The sequence below is a fragment of the Xyrauchen texanus genome, chromosome 49 (genome assembly GCF_025860055.1).
Source record: "Xyrauchen texanus isolate HMW12.3.18 chromosome 49, RBS_HiC_50CHRs, whole genome shotgun sequence".
NCBI lineage: Eukaryota > Metazoa > Chordata > Actinopteri > Cypriniformes > Catostomidae > Xyrauchen > Xyrauchen texanus.
The window spans coordinates 22,411,580-22,437,629 of NC_068324.1; the positions used below are offsets into that span (position 1 = coordinate 22,411,580).

Consider the following 26,050-nt stretch of genomic DNA (forward strand, 5'->3'; position numbering starts at 1 on the left):
AGTTGGTACTGGTCTGCATATTTGGCTCAATTTTAATAAAATATTGTCCCGCGCTACCACTCACTGTACTACACATGCTACACATGCCGTACCCAGAAAATCTTGTTGCTGGGCACAAAACTGGTGCTGTTGCGAGGTGTTGTCTCTAATGGATGATGCTTAAGAGATTTTAAGACACATCATATGCTGACTGAGATTTTAGTCTCATATGTATAATAAATCATTTTTATATTGAAAAATGTTATGATTTTGTAATACATTTGTTTTCATGATTTATTAGTAAATGTAATGGTGAATGGGATTAAGGGAGTACAGAAGGATAAACCAGTAATGAAATAATCGCTCCCTGCACTAAACGCCTCCCACATCTGCTGCTGTCTGCCCAAGGAAAAAGTCTTACCCGCTAAGCCAAAATCGAGGAAGAATGGGTGTTACAATAGCGCATAACATAAATGAATGTTCTAGAATGCTAATATTGTACGTCTGTGTGTTACTGTATGATACTTGCACTTGCTTCTGTTTCACACATGACAAGACTAGGCACAAGCTGGCCCTGAATAAATTATTTAATCAATTACAATAATGACAATTGTACATGTGCACAATTTACGATTTAAATGTATCCAAGTGCCTCAAGCATTTTGACTATGTTCACCAGAATTCCTTCAAATCAATTAAATTATTTGTTCAGTGACCATTTCTGGTGATTGCTGAAGGTGGTGACAAATGAGTGTCTTGTGTGAAATGAGTTAGTCACTGAATCAACAATCAAAATAATATTTTAATGTTTTAAAATGTTTATGTCTACAGACCTACAAAGAGACTTTAGAGGTTTTAATTATTATAAGAACAAAGCAAATCTATAATTTCCCTACAGTTTGTGAGCTGCTGACTTTTTATCAAAAGACAACAATAATAGTCCAATAAAAATTATATTTATAATCTGAAGAACGTCCGTATGTTTTTTTTATGTATGATAAAGCATGTCTACATATCTATTGATGTTACGATTCACTGTTGTCTGACTTGTGTTTTGCCTCTATCATCTGTTTCCCCCAGACTACACTTCCCATAATCCCCTGCTCTGATCAATTCCAGCTGTTCCTTTTTGATTCTCACCTGTGTTTCATTTACTTAGTTTATCCATGTATATATATACAGTCAGGTCCATAAATATTGGGACATCGACACAATTCAAATCTTTTGGGCTCTATACACCACCACAATGGATTTGAAATGAGACAAACAAGATGTGCTTTAAATGCAGACTTTCAGCTTTAATTTGAGGGTATTTACATCCAAATCAGGTGAACGGTGTAGGAATTACAACAGTTTGTATATGTGCCTCCCACTTTTTAAGGGACCAAAAGTAATGGGACAAATGGCTGCTCAGCTGTTCTATGGCCAGGTGTGTGTTATTCATTCATTATCCCGTTTACAAGGAGCAGATAAAAGGTCCAGAGTTCATTTCAAGTGTGCTATTTGCATTTGGAATCTGTTGCTGTCAACTCTCAATATGAGATCCAAAGAGCTGTCACTATCAGTGAAGCAAGCCATCATTAGGCTGAAAAATCAAAACAAACCCATCAGAGAGGTAGCAAAAACATTAGGTGTGGCCAAATCAACTGTTTGGAACAGTCTTAAAAAGAAAGAACGCACCGGTGAGCTCAGCAACACCAAAAGACCCGGAAGACCACGGAAAACAACTGTGGTGGATGACCGAAGAATTCTTTCCCTGGTGAAGAAAACACCCTTCACAACAGTTGGCCAGATCAAGAACACTCTCCAGGAGGTAGGAGTATGTGTGTCAAACTCAACAATCAAGAGAAGACTTCACCAGAGTGAATACAGAGGGTTCACCACAAGATGTAAACCATTGGTGAGCCTCAAAAACAGGAAGGCCATATTAGAGTTTGCCAAACAACATCTAAAAAAGCCTTCACAGTTCTGGAACAACATCCTATGGACAGATGAGACAAAGATCAACTTGTAAAAGAGTGATGGGAAGAGAAGAGTATGGAGAAGGAAAGGAACTGCTCATGATCCAAAGCATACCACCTCATCAGTGAAGCATGGTGGTGGTAGTGTCATGGCGTGGGCATGTATGGCTGCCAATGGAACTGGTTCTCTTGTATTTATTGATGATGTGACTGCTGACAAAAGCAGCAGGATGAATTCTGAAGTGTTTCGGGCAATATTATCTGCTCATATTCAGCCAAATGCTTCAGAACTCATTGGACGTCGCTTCACAGTACAGATGGACAATGACCCGAAGCATACTGCGAAAGCAACCAAAGAGTTTTTTAAGGGAAAGAAGTGGAATGTTATGCAATGGCCAAGTCAATCACCTGACCTGAATCCGATTGAGCATGCATTTCACTTGTTGAAGACAAAACTGAAGGGAAAATGCCCCAAGAACAAGCAGGAACTGAAGACAGTTGCTGTAGAGGCCTGGCAGAGCATCACCAGGGATGAAACCCATCGTCTGGTGATGTCTATGCGTTCCAGACTTCAGGCTGTAATTGACTGCAAAGGATTTGCAACCAGTATTAAAAAGTGAAAGTTTGATTTATGATTGTTAATCTGTCCCATTACTTTTGGTCCCTTAAAAAGTGGGAGGCACATACAAACTGTTGTAATTCCTACACCGTTCACCTGATTTGGATGTAAATACCCTCAAATTAAAGCTGAAAGTCTGCAGTTAAAGCACATCTTGTTCGTTTCATTTCAAATCCATTGTGGTGGTGTATAGAGCCAAAAAGATTAGAATTGTGTCGATGTCCCAATATTTATGGACCTGACTGTAAATATATTGCCCTATTGTATGTTTAACTTTTGTCAGTTGTTATCTGTTTTTATCCAGTTCGTGCTCTGAGTTCTATCATGTTTGTTTATGTTTTGGTCTTATTTCCTGGTTCCTAGTTTTGCCATGTTCCGCGTTTGTCCTGTCTTGTATTTTTCTTTATTTTACTCATCATTAAATTTGCTGCACTTAGATCCTGCTCTCGTTACATCCTTCAAACGTTACAGAACAACTGACTGAACCAAAATGGATCTAGCAGCGTGTTTTATGCAGTTGAGCTGAGTGAGCTTACCTATTAGGGAATACTCAGATCGGTTTAGCACCGTTGCCAGATACACAGGATTTACCGATTCCCACCTGAAATCCCTGTATCAGATCAGACTCATAGCTCACAAGTGGAGGGAATTGCCGGAGACCAGAATTTACACGTGGGAGGAATATGTGGAGTTAATATTAGAAACATTCACTTCAGAGGATCCTCCTCTCTCAATCCCGATCCCGGCTTCCAAGTCTTCCACGCCTGAGTCTACTCCACACCATGTGACAGCCAGGTCTAAGTCTGCTCCACGCCATATCACAGCCATGTCTGAGTCTGCTCCTCGGCATGTCACAGCCCAGCCTTCCGCGTCTCGCTACTTGAAGCCCTTCTCGGCCCCTGTCTCCAAGTTGAATGATCCGTCACTGATATCGGTGCATAGGGTTACCAAAAACCTTCCTTACAAATTGACAGGATCCATGCCTGCCATGGCCATCGAGCCCACACCCACGCCTGCCACGGGCAACGAGCCCACGCCTGCTAGTGTCAACAAGCCAATGGCCACGCCTGTCACGGCCAACAAGCCAACGCCCATGCCTGCCACAGTCAATGAGCTGTCAGTCACGTCCGTCCCAGAGCCAGCGTTGCCAGTCTCGTCCATCCCAGAGCCAGCGTTGCCAGTCTCGTCCTTCCCAGAGCCAGCGTTGCCAGCCTTGTCCATCCAAGAGACAGCATTGCCTACTTTAGCCGGAGGAGGTAGAGGAAAGGCTTCTATTTCCAAGTCTCTGCCATTGTTCACGACCACAGAGGTCATCTCAGAGTCTCTACCCATGTACACGACCATGGATGTTGTCTCCGAGTCTCTGCCCATGTACACGACCATGGAGTTTGTCTATAAGTCTCTGCCTATGCCCACGACCACAGAGGTTATTCCCAAGTCTCTGTCCATGCCCATGACCACAGAGGTCATCTCTGAATCTTTGCCCATGTTCACGATCACAGAGGTCCTTTCCAAATCTCTGCCCATGTTCACGACCACAGAGGTCTTCTCCGAGACTCTGCTCATGTTTGTGACCATGGACGTCGTTTCCCAGTCATCCAGGACTCTTTGTCTCGAGCCTCCCATGGCTCTGCCTTCCACGACTTCGCCCCTCGAGCCTGCCACGGCTCTGCCTTCCACAGCTTTACCCTTCAAGCCTGCCATGGTTCCACCTTCCATGGCATTGCCCCTCATGCCTCTCACTGCTCCGCCTTCCACAGCTCTGCCCCTCGAGACTCCCATGGCTCCGTCTTCCATGTCTTCGCCATTTGAGCCTCCCACGGCTAATTATTAATTATGCAATTGATTATTTTTTCAATATACATGTTTTGTTAGGCTATGTAATTTAATATTTATATTACATTTTATATGATAAATTCATATGACATTAAATGCCCATTCTTTGTCTTTTTTAAGTAATCTTTGTAACTTTATGAACAGGAAAGAATTCAAATGATCACATATAATATAGTCAAATGTGAACACCTTAAAATAAAGTTTCATTTGTTAACATTTGTTAACTTGAAAAACAATGAGCAATACTACCCTAACCCAGCATTTGGTAATCTTGGTTAATGTTAATTTCAACACTTACTAATATATTTTTAAAATCAGAAGTTGTAAATGTTAACGTTAGTTCATAAAATATAAATGAACAAAGAACAATGTTTTATCCATTAACATTAACAGAGATTAATAAATGCTGTTAATTGTTTGTTAATTCATGAAACCTACTGCATTAATGTTAATGGAACCTTATTGAAAAGTGTTGAAAAAGCTAACATTAAATGTTTTAGATGGTAATCAAATAAAAATCTATGTAAAAATACCACGTTTTAAATAAAAAAAAATTACACTCCAAACGTTAGATGGCACTAATCTACTAACACTGTTGTTGATCTGCGGCTCTACAGATGGACATATCTCGATACACGTTTCAAAATCATACAATGTTATTAAATATTAAAATAATATACACCTTGTGGTGTTGATATTAAAAATAAAAGTGTGGTTTATAAATGACAGAGGAAACGGATCGCAGGGATGAATTAGCGGTTCTCTTTTTCTCTTGCTTATCCCCTGCAAGGTTTCATACCTTTCTTTTTTGAATATTCATAAGGTATGTAAGGAACTCGTAAGTACTCCTCATTATTATGCACATATACAAAAAGGAATTTATGTTCCCTTACGACTCAGTGCACTTGACATGCGTTGATTAGCGCATATGGGGTATGCTTTCTTACACTACCTAGCTAAAACCTCTACAATAAAGCCAATATTCTAATATTAGCTATGGTGTTTGAACCCCACCTGTTTTGCCACAAAGCTGTCTGCTATATAAGAACAATGCACAAACACCATTTCGTCCGAATTTCTTCCGTCAAGACAGTGATCATCTCTTGTCTAAAAGCCCTCAACCCTTCGCCGTCAATATACACTAGTCAGAAGCAGAATCTTCACAGCAACAAGAAGATTCTCCCCTGCAGTTCTCCAGTGAACATCACTCTGCCTCGCCACTTGACGTTTCGCTGGTAAACAGGCCTCTTCAATATTCTTATTTGGCAGATGTTGTTTATCCTTTTAAAGCAATTGCATATTGTATATTGTGTGAAATATAAATATATATATATTATGTGTTTGCGTATTTTTAAAGATGTCGTTCCATAAGTGTTCCTTGTGCGAGAGACACATCCCGCCGTCAGATCAGCATGAGAGCTGCATTCACTGTCTGGGCCACGCCCACGCAGAGTCAGCTATCGTGGAGACAGACTGCCCTATCTGCGAGGGCATGAGTCTCAAGATGCTTTGCTCTGTGAATCACCCTGGTTCTGAGGGCTCGTCTCACATGCCCTCCAACCCACCCCTTCTGTGATACCCAAGGATTCACACGAAGAGGCACGGCAGGGCCGCAAGGTCGAGCAGGATGAATTGATGAATAGTGTATCTCCACGTGACATGTCTTTGCCGATACACTATGTGTGAGATGTGCTCCGGCCCTCTGAAAGAGGGCGTGGCCTTGTCTCATTTAGAAGTTCTGATGCTGGGGATGATATTGACGATGTCATGTCTCTCACTGTATCAGGCAAGTGGTCAGTGGATGAGGCTGCCGCCCCTCCCCCAGTGAGCAGGAATGCGACACTGACAAGATGATGCTTCACGTCCTTTCAAGGGCAGTTGAAGAGCTCAATACACAATCTCACCTTGATGAATGGTTCCTGCAGTCCGGACACCGTCAAGTGGCAGTGTTCTGCAAATCTGCCCCATCCTACCCCCTGTGGAGGAGGCGATAGCGTCACACCTCTGCCCTATGAAACACTTTATGCCAAAATGGAGTACATCACAGCCGATTTTCCCTTGCTCTGTTTCCCATTCATAATGTTAACTCAGAAACAGATTTTATCGCATATCCGTCCTCAGGACTGATTTGCATCAATAGATTTGAAGGATGTGTACTTCATGTTCCAATTGCACCATGTTACAGGTGGCTTTTTAGATTTGCGTTCGAGGGAACTGCATATCAATTTAAAGTCCTTCCTTTCAGCCTGTCTCTGGCTTTCTGCACGTTCACGAAGTGTATTGAGGCAGTGCCCGACCCATTGAAAATGAACGGTGAGTGGGTGTTTTCAATTATCTCAGCGATTGGTTTTTACCAGCCAACCATAAGCACTACTGAGCGAACACAGAGGCTTACTGCTTTGTATTTGGAAAATCTGGTGTAATGTCAACTGGTGAAAAGGACACTTTTCCCCAGCTAGTAAATCTCCTTTTTAGGAGTTCATGCATGCACACCTCATGAACGAGTGCATACAGACCATTCTTCAGTGTCTGTTTCAGTTCAAACTGAAAAAACATTACCACTTAAGTTATTTCATTTTCCTGTGCATTGCTGTAACTCGTCACTGTCTGGCTGCTCTAGCACCATGTACCGTGCCAGCCCTTTACCAACAAGGTGTTATGCTGGGTCAAGATTTCAGAAAGAAAGTGCTGATCGCAAATGCATCCAACATAGTTGAGGCGCGGTGTGTAATGGACGCCAAACATTTGACACCTGCAAACAGTTGCGAAATGGCCATGACATGTCAACCGCCTAGAGATACTGGCTGTCTTTCTAGCTTTGAGAGCTTTTCATTCTTATATTATGAATCCCCACATACTGATTTGTTCGGACAATACAACAGTAGTGGCGTATATATGTTGTCATGACACACTGGCCCACGTATGGCCGGCGAAATGCAAGTATACCCTTCCCTCAGTGCGCCTCCTTCATTCTATCATCAGCAGAGTCCGGGTGGACATAGAAACATTTCTGTTAATTGTGCCAAAATGGCCCAATCAGCCATGGTTTCCAGAAATGATAGAGATGTTATAAATGGGAAATTGGGAAATACCACTGAGGAGGGATCTCCTCTCTCAGGCGCAAGGCACAATCTGGCATCCCCTGCCCAAGCTGTGGAACCAGCATGTGTGGCCCCTGAACGGAGCGTGCTAAATGCGCAGAGTCTCTTTGAGACAGAGACTGACTCATTCAGTCATGAACACAATTTTACAGGCCACAGCACCGTCCACAAGACACCTCTATGCACTAAAATGTAATGTGTTCACTGATTGATGTCTCTCACATGGCAAGTCCCAATAAGCTGCCCCATACATGAAATTCTCTTATTTCTTCAAGAGTGATTAGATGCAGGACTCACTCGATCAACGCTCAAAGTGTATGTGCCGACTATATCTGTGTAACACGCACATGAAGCTGGCACCAGTATAGGTAAGCATGATTTAAACATAAAGTTCCTTAAGGAGCAAGACAATTAAACCCTCCTCGACCGTCTACAGTCCTGACTTGGGACTTAACTATAGTTCTAAAAGCTCTCACACGGCCCCCCGTCAAGCCTTTGGACTCTATTGATTAGCATATGCTCTCTGTTTATTGTGCTTGCTCTGGCCTCAGTAAAACAGTTCGGTGACCTGCATGCACTATCAATTGACAATTCATGTTTGAAGTTTGGCCTGGACTTTCAAAAGCCTCTGATAAACCCAGAAAAGGCTATGTGCCTAAGGTCCTAACCACACCCTTCGGAGCACAGGTGGTTCACCTTCAGGTCTTCTTCCCTCCTCCATTTAATATGGATGAGGAACAATCATTGCATTTGTTATGCCCTGTGTGGGTGCTACACGCATACATTGAGCGTATCCGCCAGTTTAGACTGATCAGTTCTTTGTGTGCTATGGAGGACGCATGAAAGAAATGTCCATCTCCAAGCAAAGACTTTCTCACTGGATTGTCGAAGCAATTGCCCTGGCTTATGAGTCGCAGGATAAGACTTGCCCATTAGGTGTTAAAGCACACTCATCTAGAGCCGTGGCCTCCTCATGGGCATGGAGAATGGTGTGTCCTTACAAGACATATGTTTTGCAGCAGGATGGTCTTCTCAAAGCACATTCGCAAGGTTTTACTACCTAGACGTAACGTCTCTCTCTTCACAAGTCCTCTCTGTTTAGAGCATTTGCTATTTAATTGGCCAAATAGATACTTATACTCCTCTCTTTAAGGACGAGCTCCCCATCATTTTACACAATCACCTGCATTCAGCCAGTTGTAATTTACCTTATGTCACTACTACTTACATTATAAATAAGCTCCCTTCCAGACTGGGTTCTTCCAAAACAGGCAGGGCTCAAACACCATAGCCAATATTAGAATATTGGCATTATTGTAGAGAGCTTTCAATTAAGTCATGTAAGAAAGCACTCCCCATATGCGTTAATCAATGCAATGTCTCGTTCCCTTCGTCTCAGGGATGATATCTGAAATTACTATTTTAACATAACAATTACTTTTTAACGTGTAAGAATTCTGTTACAAATATCAATAATGACAGTTTTTACTAGATGAAATTCAATTTTTGATATCAAGAATGCATTTCCGTGAGTGATGACATCATAGTTGAAGTGGAAATGTAAATACTGATATCAACTATTTGCATTTCCACTAATAGAAATTACATTCCTGATATCAATACTTTTTAAATATAAGGCTTTTATATTTAATATAAAAGGCATTTTAACTAGTGAAAATGTTATTATTGATATCAACAATTCATATCCTACATTTGATTAAAAGTTAAAAAGGTACCAAAACTATGCAAAGGTAAATTAATAAAAGTAAAATTGGCTTGCCATACTGTATTACATTTGTGTATTTAGAACTTTTCAGCACTGATTGTATGTTTATGGCTCATATCAGAGTGGATTGCTTGTGAACCAATCAATACACGATTCAAGCTTTGCAGAGATACTGTTATTGAATGAGCATTATTAAAGATGGGGCAGTTACAAATTCTATTGTAATTAAACAGTTTCATTCACGACTATTTCAAAAGTCATGATTGTTTTATAGTTAAGGTTTCACTGTGCTTAATATATTCAGATGCAATGTATTGGCATGTACTTTATGTGTGATTTTATAATGTTGTGGAACTTTCTTCCATTTGAGTTTCAAATATGGCTGAATTGGAGGGGCTGCATGATGTTAGCCAATCATAACAGTGGGCGTTTATAGTGATGACATTAAAGGGCCAGATAGACAGAGGGCCAGAGACAGGGTAGAAAATTATTATATATTACTAAATTATGATTGTTTTTGGTGCCAAAAAAAAATAACTACTAATATTACAAGTGGACCTCTGGGAAGATAATAAAAAATATACAGGTGCTGGTCATATAATTATAATATCATCAACAAAAACACAGACTGATATATTTCCATTCCTTTTAATTTTGATGATTATAACTGACAACTAATGAAAAACCCCAAAATCAGTATCTCAGAAAATTAGAATATTGTGAAAAGGTTCAATATTGAAGATACCGGGTGCCACACATCTAATCAGCTAATTAACTCAAAACACCTGCAAAGACCTTTAAATGGTCTCTCAGTCTAGTTCTGTAGGCTACAGAATCATGGGGAAGACTGCTGACTTGACAGCTGTCCAAAAGCCGACCACTGGCACCTTGCACAAGGAGGGCAAGACACAAAAGGTCATTGCTAAAGAGGCTGGCTGTTCACAGAGCTCTGTGTCCAAGCACATTAATAGAGAGGCGAAGGGAAGGAAAAGATGTGGTCGAAAAAAGTGTACAAGCAATAGGGATAACCGCACCCTGGAGAGGATTGTGAAACAAAACCCATTCAAAAATGTGGGGGAGATTCAGAAAGAGTGGACTGCAGCTAGAGTCAGTGCTTCAAGAACCACCACGCACAGACGTATGCAAGACATGGGTTTCAGCTGTCGCATTCCTTGTGTCAAGCCACTCTTGAACAAGACATTAGCGTCAGAAGCCTCTCGCCTGGGCTAAAGACAAAAAGGACTGGACTGCTGCTGAGTGGTCCAAAGTTATGTTCTCTGATGAAAGTAAATTTTGCATTTCCTTTGGAAATCTAGGTCCCAGAGTCTGGAGGAAGAGAGGAGAGGCACAGAATCCACGTTGCTTGAAGTCCAGTGTAAAGTTTCCACAGTCAGTGATGGTTTGGGGTGCCATATCATCTGCTGATGTTGGTCCACTGTGTTTTCTGAGGTCCAAGGTCAACGCAGCCGTCTACCAGGAAGTTTTAGAGCACTTCATGCTTCCTGCTGCTGACCAACTTTATGGAGATGCAGATTTCATTTTCCAACAGGACTTGGCACCTGCACACAGTGCCAAAGCTACCAGTACCTGGTTTAAGGACATGGTATCCCTGTTCTTAATTGGCCAGCAAACTCGCCTGACCTTAACCCTATAGAAAATCTATGGGGTATTGTGAAGAGAAAGATGTGATATGCCAGACCCAACAATGCAGAAGAGCTGAAGGCCACTATCAGAGCAACCTGGGCTCTCATAACACCCGAGCAGTGCCACAGACTGATTGACTCCATGCCACGCCGCATTGCTGCAGTAATTCAGGCAAAAGGAGCCCCAACTAAGTATTGAGTGCTGTACATGCTCATACTTTTCATGTTCATACTTTTCAGTTGGGCAACATTTCTAAAAATCCTTTTTTTTTTTTGTATTGGTCTTAAGTAATATTCTAATTTTCGGAGATACTGAATTTGGGATTTTCATTAGTTGTCAGTTTTAATCATCACAATTAAATGAAATAAACATTTGAAATATATCAGTCTGTGTGTAATGAATGAATATAATATCCAAGTTTCACTTTTTGAATGGAATTACTGAAATAAATCAACTTTTTGATGATATTCTAATTATATGACCAGCACCTGTAGATAAATAATATCTATAATTTTGAAGATAGGAAGATAAAAAAGAGAATGTCATATGTACATGCTTATTGCTCTTAAAATGGTGGCATGCTGAACAACAATGCTTTGTTGCTGGCGAACGTACCCTTAGGTGTCAGAGAGGAAAATGGAAAGGTTGTAGAAAAGGAGGAAGGTGGGAAGAAGAGCCAAGATAGACAATTTACACCTTTAATAAAACATCTCCATTCACTTTGAATTTAATATATCTATTTTTATTTATATTTATAATTTCTTTATTATATATTAGCATTTTATTATTAAATATGAGTATACGTTAGAAAATAAAAAGAGGCCTATATAGCTGATATGATTACCAGACCTAAATAATAATATAAATAAAAAAAATAAATACAGATGAAGTATCATGGTCACAGACAATGATGTAAAGTGTAAGAATCTCAATGTTGACTGTATTAAATTGTATTATGTGTAATTTTGTGAATGTCCTGCAGGTGTGTGTGTAAATCATCCTTTCAATTTCTTTTAAGGTAGTTCACACAAAAATGAAAATTCTCATCATTTACTCACCCTCACGCCATCTCAGATGTGTATGACTTTCTTCATTCTGCAGAACACAAATTAAGATATTTTAGAAGAATATTTCAGCTCTGTTGGTCCATACAACACAAGTGAATGTGTGCCAAAATTTTGACATTCCAAAAAAATCCCATAAGGCAGCATATAATAATCCATAATAATCCATAGGACTCCAGTGGTTAAATCCATATCTTCTGAAGTGATATTATAGGAATTGGTGAGGAACAGATCAATATTTAAGTACATTTTTGCTTGAAATTTTTCTCCCTGCCCAGTAGGAGGCGTATGCATGAAGAATGTGAATCACGAAAAACACAAGAAGAATGTGAAAGTCAAAGTGCAGCCTGAATGAGCAGGGAGGAGAATTTATAGTAAATGATGAGAGAATTTAAATTTTTGGGAGAACCATCCATTTAAGCGCTTTGTGATTACTCCAGTGCACTCATAGATCTGTGAAAATGTCAATTGGCCTACTACTTAAATTAAGATATGATACTTTTGGGAAAGAGCCCACAATTCTAAGATGATTTGTACAATCATTTGCATGATCTAATTAGGCTTATGATTGTTATGGAAAAAGAGTCATTTTAAACCCCAATTCAGTAATAATAATAATTAAAAAATAAAGTATATTTTGCATAAAGAAAATGTAACCTATATTTAGGACCATAAAGATTTTTTACAAATGTCCCATTCAGGACATTTTATACATTACATTATTTTCAGAAAACTTAAGCTCATTACCGCAACGCCTTTGGACATTTTACTATTACTATTTTGCTGTTGTACAACAGTTTTCTTTTTTATTAAAATCAGTGAAAATTAAAGGTTGTAACAATGTCTATCATATACTTTACAATTTAAATAATACACTGTATATGTTTTTTACTCATTGCGGTAATGAGAATTGGGGATTAAATGTGCTAAATGTCAGGAACAAAATAATCTGTTAAAGCTGTTGCATGGATTTTGGAGCTCCAGTTCTGATTTAATTTTACATTATAAAAAAGAACATCCAGGATCTAAATCATACAGGTTTGAATCGACATGAGGGTGAGGAAATACTTATAATTAAGAAATGTGCCTAACTTTCATGAAAATATTGTCACAATGTACAAATCTTAATGACCCTAAAAAGGCTTTATTTCTATATACAAAATAATATAAATTTCTTATTTGTTTCTTTTGATTTTGGAGTAAAACAGGACTAGGACATTTCTTAACTGGTTTTCTCAGAATCACCCAGTAGTTCAAGAGTATTTGTTATGTATGCTGCAAACTTACTCAAAAAGAAAGAGAGAGAATATCAGAAGGCTAAAGTTCTGAAATGTCATCCTTTGTAGTTGTTGTAACTAGTCTCTGAACCATTACAGAACATGATATTTATGACACTTAAATGAAACCTTTTCTGATAAAATTTATACCCTGAAGGTACAAAGTCACTTGTTTTAACATTCACACTTGGTTCTATTATCAACACACTGTAGTTGAGTGAGAGGTTAGAAACACTTTTGCATTATTCTAATTATCTTTTTGTACGGTTTTTCTAGATGACAGTAACGCTAAACCTGTGTCTACTTCTGAGGCCAAGGTGAGAGTACTGGAGATTACATTATATAAAAAGTATCTGGCCACTTGACACACTTAAAAATGTTTGAATGTCTTTGCATTAGATAACAAAATATCAAAGCAAGTTTCATTTGCCAACAAGTTATGCCAGAGCTTTTCTCAGAACTAACAGCATTTTCTGAGCCATTTTTTAAATGATTTTTAATCAACAGATGTCAAGGTGGTTTTTAGTGAATGTATTATATCAGTTTCCCTTAAAATTTACATACGTGTCATGTGGTACTGAAAAGTTTGTCACCATTTACTGTTTTTTCATGTTTTTCCAAACCCATATTACTTTCTTCCATGAAATGTAAAAGGAGATGTTAGGCAGAATTTTAGGAACTGACAGCCCCAGGCAGTCATTATACACTTTCATTGGGCTAGAACCTGTGTACATATTTTCTTCTTGTGACTCAAGAAGTGTCTGGGCAGCAAAAAATAAGTCCCAAAGACACCACATTTAGCAGGATAGTACTTTGGACGAGGGGTGCACAGTAGCGGTGTTACGATTTGCTCTGACACAAATTTGATTTGAGTTTTATTTGGTTAGCCAGTCATAACAGTGGGCATTTATAGTGAAGTCTTAAAGGGCCAGATAGCTTTAAACCGAGCATTTCAGACAGAGGGCCAGAGACAGGGTAGAAAATTATTATATATTACTAAATTATGAAAAACATCTACTAATATTATAAGTGGACCTCAGGGAAGATAATACAAAATATAGATAAATAAGATCTATAATTTAGAAGATAGGAAGATAAAAAGGAGAATGTCATGACCCTTTTAAGATTTTATTGGAAGGTAGAATCACTTAGGTATAGGTATGTTCTTGCTCGTTGCTCTTAAAATGGTGGCATGCTGAACAACAATGCTTTGTTGGAGGAGGGGTGCACAACAGTGGTGTAACGATTTGCTCTGACACAAATTAGATTTGATTATGATTCTTTACTTAATGATTACAATGCATTGTGAAATCTGAAATTTCAGTAAGGTTTTCAAAGCACATGTAGCGTAAACATTTAATAGGTGTGCTTTATGTTTTTGACCAACAGATGGCAGTAAATTAAACTGTTCAGAGGCTTTGAGTAATAAAGCTTTGATAATTTCAATACGTTTGAGATAAAAGCCCCATAGCTTCAGCTACTTTTAATAAAAGTATTAATAATTTGCTGTTAATACAAATACCTACACTGTAATGTTGCCAAAATAAAACAAACTTTTTAGCATAATTTTGATTATGGTAAGAGCAGCAATTAATCAATCAAATCAAATCACTTTATTGTCACACGACCATATACACAAGTGCAACAGTTGGTGAAAGTCTTGTGTACCGTTCCGAGCAACATAGCAGTCATGACAGTGAGGAGACATATACCAATTACAATAAACAACATATTTACACAACACAATTTACATATCAAATGTACACATAATTACACAACACAATAATAATATTCAATGTACAGTAAACAATACACACAATATAGAATACACATACAATACATTTTTTTTTTTAATAAAGAGTATATAAAAAATATATATACAGTAGTTGTATTGTGGAGAATATAATTATGATAGTCCAGTGTGAGATCTAAGATTAATAAAGTGCAGTGCTTATGTATATTGATCGTGAGAGATCAAGTGTTCAAAAGTCTGATTGCTTGGGGGAAGAAGCTGTCATGTAGTCGGCTGGTGCAGGTCCTGATGCTGCCTGATGGTAGCAGTGAGAGCAGCGCATGACTCGGGTGGCTGGAGTCTCTGATGATCCTCCAAACTTTTTTCACACACCGCCTGTTATATATGTCCTGGAGGGAGGGAAGCTCACCTCTGATGCTGTGTATGGCAGTTCGCACCACCCTTTGCAGGTCTTTGCGGTTGTGGGTGGTGCTATTGCCATACCAGGCAGTGATGCAGCCAATCAGGATGCCCTCTATAGTGCTGGTGTAGAACCGTGTGAGGATTTGGTGATTCATTCCATACTTCCTCAGCCGTCTAAGGAAGAAGAGGCGCTGGTGAGCCTTCTTCACAACGGGCTCAGTGTGGATGGACCATGTGAGTTCCTCAGTGATGTAGACACCAAGGAACTTGAAGCTGCTGACTCTCTCCACCGGTGCTCCATTAATGGTGATGGGGCTGTGTTCTCTGTCTTTCCTCCTGAAGTCCACTACAAGCTCCTTGGTCTTACTGACATTGAGGGAGAACGTGTCAGAGTGTGCACCTCCTCTCTGTAGGCTGTTTCATCATTGTCAGTGATCAGACCTACCACCGTCATATCGTCAGCAAACTTAATGATGGCATTGGAGCTATGTGTTGCCACACAGTCATGTGTGTATAGGGAATACAGGAATGGGCTGAGAACATAGCCCTGCGGGGCTCCAGTGTTAAGGGTCAGTGATGAGGAGATGTTGCCTGACATGAAGTCCAGGTTCCAGCTGCACAGCGAGCTCTTTAAGCCCAGAGCCCGGAGTTTCACATCAAGCTTGGAGGGCACTATGGTGTTGAATACTGAGCTGTGGTCTACAAACAGCATTCTCACATGTGTTCCTTTTTTCCTGGTGGGAGAGAGCAGTGTGTATTGTAGATACAATGGCATCATCAGTGGAGCGGTTGTTGTGGTAGGCAAACTGAAATGGGTCCAGAGAGGTGGGCAGAACAGAGCTGATGTAATCTCTGATTAGCCTCTCAAAGCATTTGCTGAGATTGGGGGTCAGAGCATTTTTGATTGCTTTTGTACAGGCTAGGGCTGGGACAACGATGACGTCGCCGCAAAAAATAAGTCGACGCAAAATATTCGCGTCGATTTGTCGAACCCAAAACAAAGATGGCGGCGCCGGAGCGTAGTAGCGACACGAGTGGCTCCTCAGACTATCAGAAGTGCAAGGCGGCATGCACTCGTTCCTCTAAATTATGGGAATTCTTTAATTTAAAAGGAAACAATTCCGTGATATGTCGTCTTTGCAAAATGGAGATGGCCTTCCATTCTAGCACCACGGCAATGCACCAGCATCTGAACAGGCGCCACCCGGTTGCAGCTGCAGATGACAGAGCACCTTACTTTTTTTTCAACTTTCCACTTTGCACTCGATGTTGGAGTAGGCTATAATACGTTGTCGACACCTAAAGTTTTCGCTTATAGCTATTAATAATGCGCTTATAGCTATGAATGTCATGAAAAATACATAAAGGACACTGACAACGCGCTGACAGACAGGACCAAGCAGGTAACATTTAATAAAGTCTCAACTTTCAAATTTGGTCATTCAAAGAAAATTAAACCATAAATAGGCCTACTATTTTGTGGCTCTTTAATGTGTTGTGACAGATTGCCTCAGTTAAAGCTGCTCGTGAACCGATCATCTTTTCCTTGGTTAAATTATAGCATAAAATAGGCTAAACATGAATGTAGCCTACATCAGAAGGACTGTTGTTTTAAATGCGGAAAGATGTCAGTACAGTAGCCTACAATCCATTATTCAAATTCAAATCCACCGACGTTAATCTTCTCTCTCCTGACTACTTTGTCGGACAAAAATGGCGTATTATGATTGATTGATCAGATCGCCAGTCAATCAAACTCCCGGCAAATGTTTATTTTTTTACATTTTATACACCCCCACCCCCGATGAAACCGGTATTACCGGTGTTGTCACAAGTCGATTAATCGAATCGAAATCGAATCGGACTGAAAAAATGAATCGTTAGATTAATCGATGCATCGAAACAATAAAACGCTAGATTAATCGTTTAAAAAGTAATCGTTTATCCCAGCCCTAGTGGCACAATGGTGGACGTTTTGAAGCATGGGGGAACTACAGACAGGGAGAGGGACAGGTTGAAAATGTCCATAAAAACACCAACAAGTTGGTTCGCGCACACTCTGATGATGCGGCCCGGAATGCCATCTGGACCCGCGGCTTTACGGATGTTCACCCGTCGGAAGTTCACAGTTTTTATTCCCTTTGTAGTCCGTGATGATGTTAATTTGCTGCCACATACTTCTAGATTCGATGGTGTTGAACTGTCCTTCAATTCTGTGCCTGTACTGGTGTTTGGCTGCTCTGATAATGTTACGGAGGGCATAACTGGCTTGTTTATGCCCCTCCGCGTTCCCGGAATTAAAAGCAGAGGTGGCGAACATCACCGTTAACCAATGGATTCTGGTTGGGGTAGATCCGTATTGTTTTGGTCAGAACAACGTCCTCTACGAACTTCCTGATGAATCACGTTACGCTATCAGCGTAAACCTTGATGTTGTCATCAGAGGCGGACCGGAACTTCTCCCAGTCCGTGTGATCAAAACAGTCTTGTAGCATAGAGTCTGATTGGTCCGACCAGCACTGGATCGTTCTGAGGGTGGGTGCTTCCTGTTTCAGTTTCTGCCTGTAAGCGGCCAGAAACAGTACGGAAGAGTGGTCTGATTTGTCAAATGGTGGGCGGGGGAGGGATTTGTTGCCATCCCGGAAAGGAGAATAGCAATGGTCCAGAACCCGGTCCCCTCGTGTGTTGAAGCTGATGTGTTGGTGGTATTTTGGTGCGATTGTTTTAAAATTGGCTTTGTTAAAGTCCACGGTAACAATGAACGCGGCCTCAGGGTGCGCAGTTTCCTGCTCATTTATACTCTCATACAGTTCCTTGAGTGCCCGGTCTGTGTCGGCTTGTGGGGGGATGTACACAGCTGTGATAGTGACCACTGTGAATTCCCTCGGTAGCTAGAATGTCTACAAGAAATTTAACAATACTCTTTCACCATACTTAAATAGAATGTATAAGCACGCCCAATCAGATGGTACTTTACCACCAACTTTAACTGAGGCAACAATTATGATGATTCACAAAAAGGGAGAGATGCACACAATCTCTCTTCTAAATAAAGATGGAAAATTATTTGCCAAACTTATACACACAGATCAGACAGGCTTTATACCCAATAGAAATTCTTCCTTTATTCTGAGACGTCTGTTCACTATCATGTACACAAAAAGAAAGGGAAATGAGGATCTGGTCATACTCGCGCTTGATGATAAAAAAGCATTCGATCAGATTGAATGGCCGTACATATTTTAGGTCCTCTAAATGTTTAATCTTGGGTCTAATTTTATTGCATGGACTAAACTCCTTTACAAAAATCCAACAGCGAGAATCCTTAGGAACCAAACATTATCATCACTCTTTGGACTGTTTAGAGGGACAAGGCAAGGCTGCCCTCTTTCTCCCTTGGTATTCGCGCTTGCCATAGAACCACTTACACAGAGCATTTGACTAGACCATAAAATCTATGGCTACAATACTAAAAGCACAACAAAAAAAATATGATTATATGCAGATGATATTCTCTTATATATAACAAAGCCGCACTTCACTATTGTGAATCTCTTACATTCTCTGGATACACCATTTATTAGACTAAAATATATTGATGCCAGTTTCCTTTAGCCACTTTGGAACACTTTTCCTTTAAAATATCAACAGAAAAATTTAGTTATCTAGAGGTCGAGATTGCGAAACAATATTCCTTGACATGCTAACTTTCATCCACTGAGTAAAATCCGATTCTGGAAAACTCTTCATATCTCCTTACTCTATAGAGTGAACTACATTAAAATTATCTTTTTACTGCAAATACTATATTTAATTCAAAACAAACAGTTACTATATTTAACTGCAAAACTAAGCTTGAGGGCGGGTTAGCTCTCCCAATTTTTTTGTTATACTACTGGTCTTCTGCCATTAAATCTTTCACTTTTTGGTTAGATGTCTCAATTTCTCCACCGGAATGGTTGAAGATAGAATGAGAAGATTCTCATCCCTATGAAATAGGAACTGTACTCCTTGCCCCAATACCAATTGATAAATCAGTTTATAATCATAATCCCATCATACACAACCTTAAATCTCACTTCGATATCAAATCTTTAATTCCCGCTTTACCCATAGCAAGAAACCCCACTTTTATCCCATCTATACTAGACAAAACTTTTGGCACTTGGAGTGACATGGGACTTCATAGTGTCAAAGACTTGTACCTTGAAGGCACGTTTGCCACTTTTGCACAACTTCAAAAGAAATGTTGTCCTCCCAAACAACAATTTCTTCCAGATACTTACAATTAAGAGACTACATTCGAAAACATCTAGCCGATTTTGAAAATGAAAGACAATTAATGATAGATGACTGTCTTAATATTTCCCCATATCAGGACAATTTTATCTCTTATATATTTAACACATTAATTTCTGCATCCTCCCCATCTTCTAGAAACTTTAAGACCAGCTGGGAGAAGGAAATAGGTGCCAATATTCCAGACAATATATGGGAAGACAGTCTGGAACACATACATCAATCCTCAAACAATGCCAGACATTGTCTTATACAATTCAAAATCCTTCATAGACTTCACTACTCTAAGGTAAAAATACATATTATATACCCACACATATCACCCATATGTGGTAAGTGTCAGTCCGCAGAAGCAACCCTTTTTCACAGCTTTGTAGCATGTCCTAAAGTTGCTCCCTTTTGGTTTTCGACAGTATCTCAGAAATTATTAACGTTCTGCTAAGACCCATGATCAATTAACATTGGTGTATCTGAAACCTTATCAAAACTCAGCAAAGCGCAACAGCAATTCCTCACTTACTGCATCATTACTGCAAAAAAGTTATTACTCACATCATGGAAGGAACCAACAGCTCCTTCCTACAAGGTCTGGTTGCGGGATCTTGCCAGCACATTACACTTAGAAATAATAAGATATGTATTAACAGACAGACTTCCACAATACAACTTGATCTGGCAACCCTTCATGTCGTATCTTACTCTTAAAAGAATCTAAACTGTCCATATATCTCTGTCTATTCTATCCAAACATAGTGAAAGGGGATGGGGATAAGGAACTAGGAGAGGGAGACGGGGAGAGAGAGACCAGATACCTACTATATGTTCGACAATGTTTCTTTCCATAAAATAAATCTGCACAATTATGTGATCTTTTTAAGAAAAACATGAATGTTAAATGAACATATTTTTGCATTTCCTTTTCTTTTTTCTTTTTCGTTGTCTTTTTTTCTTTACTTATATTTATTTTATATTATTCTTTTAGCTAAAAACTGAGCACTGATGTAACAATATAATCTGTATGTGATTATCTATGGCTCAATAAATATATTTGAAACAGAAAATTTGCTACATTACTTCAAATAGCCGGTGATGAAACACTAAAGGTATATAATACCATGGATTTTAATGAGGAGGAAATTAATAAAATAAAGACACTGAAAGAAAAATTCAGACAATACTGTGAACCATGGAAGAATTTAACATATCTAAGACACATGTTCTTCACTAGAGCACAGGGACCAACTGATTGATGCCTATGTGATAAAATAAGGCCAAAGAATGTGAGTTTGCACAGCTGACAGATTCTCTGATTCGAGATTGCATGGTTTGTGATGTGAACAATGATCAAATTATAGCTAGGCTCTTCAGAGAACCTGATCTTGATTTAAGCAAAGCCGTGAATATCTGTCATGCAAGCGAAGCCACAAAAATCCAAATTAAAGCTCTTCATGAGGAAGCAGAAGTGACCGTAAACAAAATCAGCAAGATGAGGTTGATTAAGAAGCAACATGAAAGTGGTGCTGCTGCGAACGCATGGTTAAAGAAGGAAAGCGAATGTACCAGATGCGATTACAGACACAAGCTCAGAAAGTGTCCGGCCTATGGCCAAATATGCAAATTGTGTCACAGAAAAAACACTTTGGTCAGATGTGCCAAATGCAAAAGCAGAAAAACAGGGAAAAGCTAACTGAGAGAAAAGGTCATGAAATTGAACAAAAGGGAAACATAAATGTTCATAGAAAAGCAGAGTGAAGAGAAGAATGCATTCCAGATCGACACAGTAGCTGCTGCCATAGAAGTGGAAAGAGAAAAGTGGCAAGAAACACTGAGAGTAAATAATAGAACACTTACTTTCAAACTAGATACTGGAGCGGAATGCAATGTACTTTCTTACAAAGACTTTAAAAGTTTTGCAGGAAAAAAAAGATCAATGCACAAAACAAACTGCACATTAGTTGCGTATTCTGGTCACAAGATGGAGCCAAAGGGTAAAGAAAAGCTCATGTGCCAGTACAAAGCCAATAAAGCTGAGCTAGAATTCCAGATCATAAAGATTGACTCACCTGCCATTCTAGGAAGATCAGCTTGCACAGAATTAGGACTGGTCCAGAGAATCTACAAGGTAGATTGTGAAGAAAAATCAGATATCCTGAAAGGGTTTGATGATGTGTTTATTGGCTTGGGGTGGGTACCATGAAGATTGCTCCAACTGTACCTCCTGTGATTCATCCACCAAGAAAAGTGCCGATTGCTCTAAAAGACAAAATAAAAACATAACTCAACAGAATGGCAGAATGGAAAGCCTTGACATTATCGAGAAGCAGACAGAACCCTGGGTCAATAGTATGGTAACTGTAGTGAAACCAAACAAACGACAAATCTGAAAGGCAATTAAGAGAGAACACTACCCACTCAGAACAGTTGAAGAGGTGGTGAGTAGAATGCCAAATGCAAAAGTTTTCTCTATGCTGGACGCTAATCATGGGTTCCCCTTCTGTCACTCACTTCAACATTGTGTCGAATAGTGACACTAGGGGTTGCTCTTGGGAACCTGATTCACCTTCAGATCTTTGAGAAAAGGCCAATGAGAAATCAGCCAGTTGAATTTGCATGCAACTCCCCCGAACTACGGGTATAAAAGGTAGATCGGAATGCGGATTAAGTCAGACTTTTTCTTCATAGCCGAGCGGTCGTATTACAGCCAGCTGAATACCACTGCCATTCCCATTCACCTAGACTCTTCAAGAGCTTCTGCTGTTGGATATATGGCGCAATCCAGCTGTTCTCTCTCTCCACTCTGCACTCCGCTGCAGATTACACCCCTGGCCACTTCGACAGCACTTCTAAAAGAGCTTTTTGTCTAAAAAAAGTGTTTCCTCTATTAGAGCAAGGCACAGTAACATTGAACGTCTTTTTAAAGACACATCTTTTTAAAGATGCCTTTCCATCTCTGTGCCGTTCCTGGATGTGGTCATTACCTCTCCGCCTCTGATGGTCACGATCACTGCCTCACGTGCCTGGGCATAAGCAAGTTGAGGAAGCATTCGTGGATGGCTCATGTTCTCACTGCGAGAACATGACCATGGCAATGTTATGGTTGTGGCTTTCCTTCTTCCGAGGGAAAGCCACTTCGGCTGTCCCCCTCGTGGCTCCTCCTACCTATGGGTACGAGACAGCCTCGGTTGACACCGGAGGCGATTTGGGGGCTTCAGTGAGTACGGCTCCACCGGGTAAACTCCCACGGACCGCCCTTCCCCGATACGCTCATTTGCTTCTGTCCAGCACTGGGATGACGCAGGCTTGCCTCACCACCAGCCTTGCTCTTCCGCCGCTTGCGAGCCAAACGAGATGTTGATCGCTGCATCGTAGGGCACCTTCGTGATGTCAGATGCCGAGGACTCGACAGGGCTGCCGCCTTCAGATGTGGCAGCCCAGTCTGAGGCCGACGCAGAGCTGACCACCATGCTTTCCCAGGCTGCCGCGAGTGTTGGGCTGGATTGGAATATTCCACCTGCCACCCCAACAATTGTGAATTGTTGGGAAGACTGGTTCCTGGGATCGGCGTGCCGTTTGCGGCCACTCCCATTCTTCCCGGAAGAGCAGGACAAGCTGACGCGATCGTGGAGGGCACCTTTTCCTGCCGGATGCGGTCCTTCGGCTTGTCTGCCCTCACTACCCTCGATGGGGGGATGGCAGAGGGTTATGCCACGATACCCCAGGTGGACAAAACGATCGGCTCACACCTGTGCCCACCGAGCGCTACAACCTGGCGGAGTCGCCCAGCACTACCACGTGTACCCCGCCTGTAAAGCGATGTTGTCACTGATGACAAAAGCCTACAGCACTGCTGGGAAGGCCGCTTCCACCCTTCACACCATGGCCCTTCTCCAGGTCCATCAGGCCAAGGCTCTGTAAGAGCTACATGAGGGTAGTTCTGATCCCGGTGGGCTACAAGAACTGCGCTCGGCTACTGACCTTCCGCACTCGGGCAGACGATGTCCACGCTTGTGGTTCCCAGGTCGGCCTCTTCAACGACACTGTTGAGAAATTCGCCCAGAAGTTTGCCGGTGAAACAGCAGACAGAGGCGATCTAGCACATCTTGCCCCGGCTCATGAGTGCGGACCCCATCTGTTTGCCAAGGACGTCCCCCGGTCCAGCTCTCGGCCCCGGCGTAGAGCCCCACATTTGGTCGGCTGCGAAGAGCTGTAAGAGGGCTTCTATTGAGACGGGCGACCCAAGGATAGAGACGCCTGCGGAAATGCTGGAGCTGTTGAACAGACAACTCCTTCCCCCATTGGAGGGCCGGGAGGTAAATCCTTTGTTTTCTTCTTTTTTTGATCGCCGCACCCCGTTTGGGTTGCAGCACCCACATTGTCAAAAAAAGAGCAGTTTCCTCCTTCCTAGGGTCACAGTTCGAGCATCACGGACACGGCCCCCCTACCATCACGTGTCTCACTGCACCACACAAACCACACCCTCGGCCAGCCGCTGGTGACGAGTCTTGAGGACAGCCCCAGAAGCCCTCCTCCTCAGTCACCGGCCCACCTTATGCCGGACGCGTGGAGCAAGGTCAGTGCTTCGAGGGTCCCCTCAGCACAGCCGCCTCAAGTGGAATCTCCGCTCCCCGACGCTGCACACTCCACCCTTATTTCATCATTCCCAAGAAAAGCGGTGGGTTGCGGCCAATCTTGGACCTGCGGGCCTTGCACAGACTCCCATCTGCACACAATCAAGATTGGTTCGCAGCGGTAGACCCGAAGGACGCTAAGGTCCGCGTTTGTTGGCCGGGCGCATCAGTACAGGGTCCTCCCCTTCGGCTTGTCCCTGTCCCCTTGCATCTTCACGAAGATCGCGAGGCAGCCCTTGCCCCGTTAAGAGAAGTGGGCATCCGCATACTGAACTTCCTCGACGACTGGCAGATTCTAGCAGACTCTCAAGAGTTACTATGTGCACACAGAGACCTGGTGCTCATGCATCTCAACCATTTAGGGCATCTCTTTTCTCGGCATGGTGTCAGACTCATGTCAATGATAGCACACCTCACGAATGAGCGTGCACAGTCGGTGCTGAACTTCCTGAACTTATCCAGGTGAAAATGTTGGTCCCACTGAAATATTTTCAGAGGCTACTGAGGCATATGACATCCTCAGCAGCGGTGACGCCGCTTGGTTGATGCATATGAGATTGCTACAGCACTGGCTCCAAATCCAAGTCCCAAGGCACGCATGGCGCCGCGGTTCACATCGTGTGGCTCTAACACCCACTGCTTGCCGCCTTTTCAGCCCTTGGACCGACCTCGCGTTCTTGTGGGCAGGAGTCCCCATACAGCAAGTGTCCAGGCATGTAGTTACGACGGACACCTCCAAGCCTCCGCAGGGCGAGCAGGCATGTAGTTACGACGGACACCTCCAAGACCGGCTGGAGGCTGTGTGCAATGGTCAGGCAGCTGCTGGCTTCTGGACAGGACCTCACCTGCATTGGCACATAAACTGCCTCGAGTTGCTGCCAGTACTGCTCGCCCTGCGGAGGCTATGGCCGTTGATTCAGGGCAAGCACGTGTTGGTCCGGCAGACAACACGTCGACAGTGGCCTACATAAACACACATCATCGGCCAAAACAATAACATAACATACAAAGGGACAACGTGATTCACTGGCATCATGCTGACAGATGAGGTAGCATATTTAAAATTACACAGTAATCATTGTTTTACTACAAACTTTGAGACTGTATATTATATTTGAATTTCCAGTGCTGGAACAGGGCTAAAACAAAGTGTGGATATAGGTCTGACTATGTGAGACAATAGTTTGAAGTAATCACTTTTCTTTGCATGATACACTGACTGCATTTATACGATAGCCTATGTCTGCATTTGCTAGCTAGCCAGCTGTTAGCTAAATATGGTGTATGATGACAGTAGCCATTTATAAAATAGATTGTACATTATAAATATGTTGACATAATTCAGTATTGATGTGATTCCATCACAACTGTCATATATATCGATGCACTATTGTTTTATAATAATAGAATGTATGTATTTTCTGTATAACCAAGTTATGTTACACTAATGAATGGAGCTTTTTGCATTTTCTTGAACAATGTCTACCATTAATTTCATGTGTTATTGTAGTTTAGCTAAAATTACATAGATAAATCCTTATGGCACTATATTTCACATGCTTTGCAGTTATGCAAGCTTACCTGTCCAATAAAAAGAACACCAATTCAGGGGCAGTTTTGATCCCCAAAACCGAACGAAGGTCCCTCCAGGATTCAAATGCCCTGCCGATGTTCACTCTAGTTTTCTCTCGACCATGATCCCATTCAGCCAGACGGGATCTAGTAGATAAAAGTTTTTTTTTTTTTTTTTTGTGAGTATGT

At 41.3% G+C, this 26,050-nt stretch overlaps 1 protein-coding gene across 2 annotated transcripts in view; it reads left to right on the forward strand.

The window, feature by feature from the left end:
* spire2 (spire-type actin nucleation factor 2) overlaps positions 1 to 26,050 on the forward strand; it is an 84,257-nt gene that overhangs the window by 5,218 nt on the left and 52,989 nt on the right. The window contains exon 2 of one of the 2 annotated variants that reach the window (XM_052123383.1): positions 13,484 to 13,524. The exons of the other annotated variant lie outside the window; for it this stretch is intronic. Within the exon in view, the coding sequence (XP_051979343.1) occupies positions 13,484 to 13,524 (41 nt within the window). The remainder of the gene's footprint in view (positions 1 to 13,483; positions 13,525 to 26,050) is intronic. 2 annotated transcript variants of the gene reach the window in all.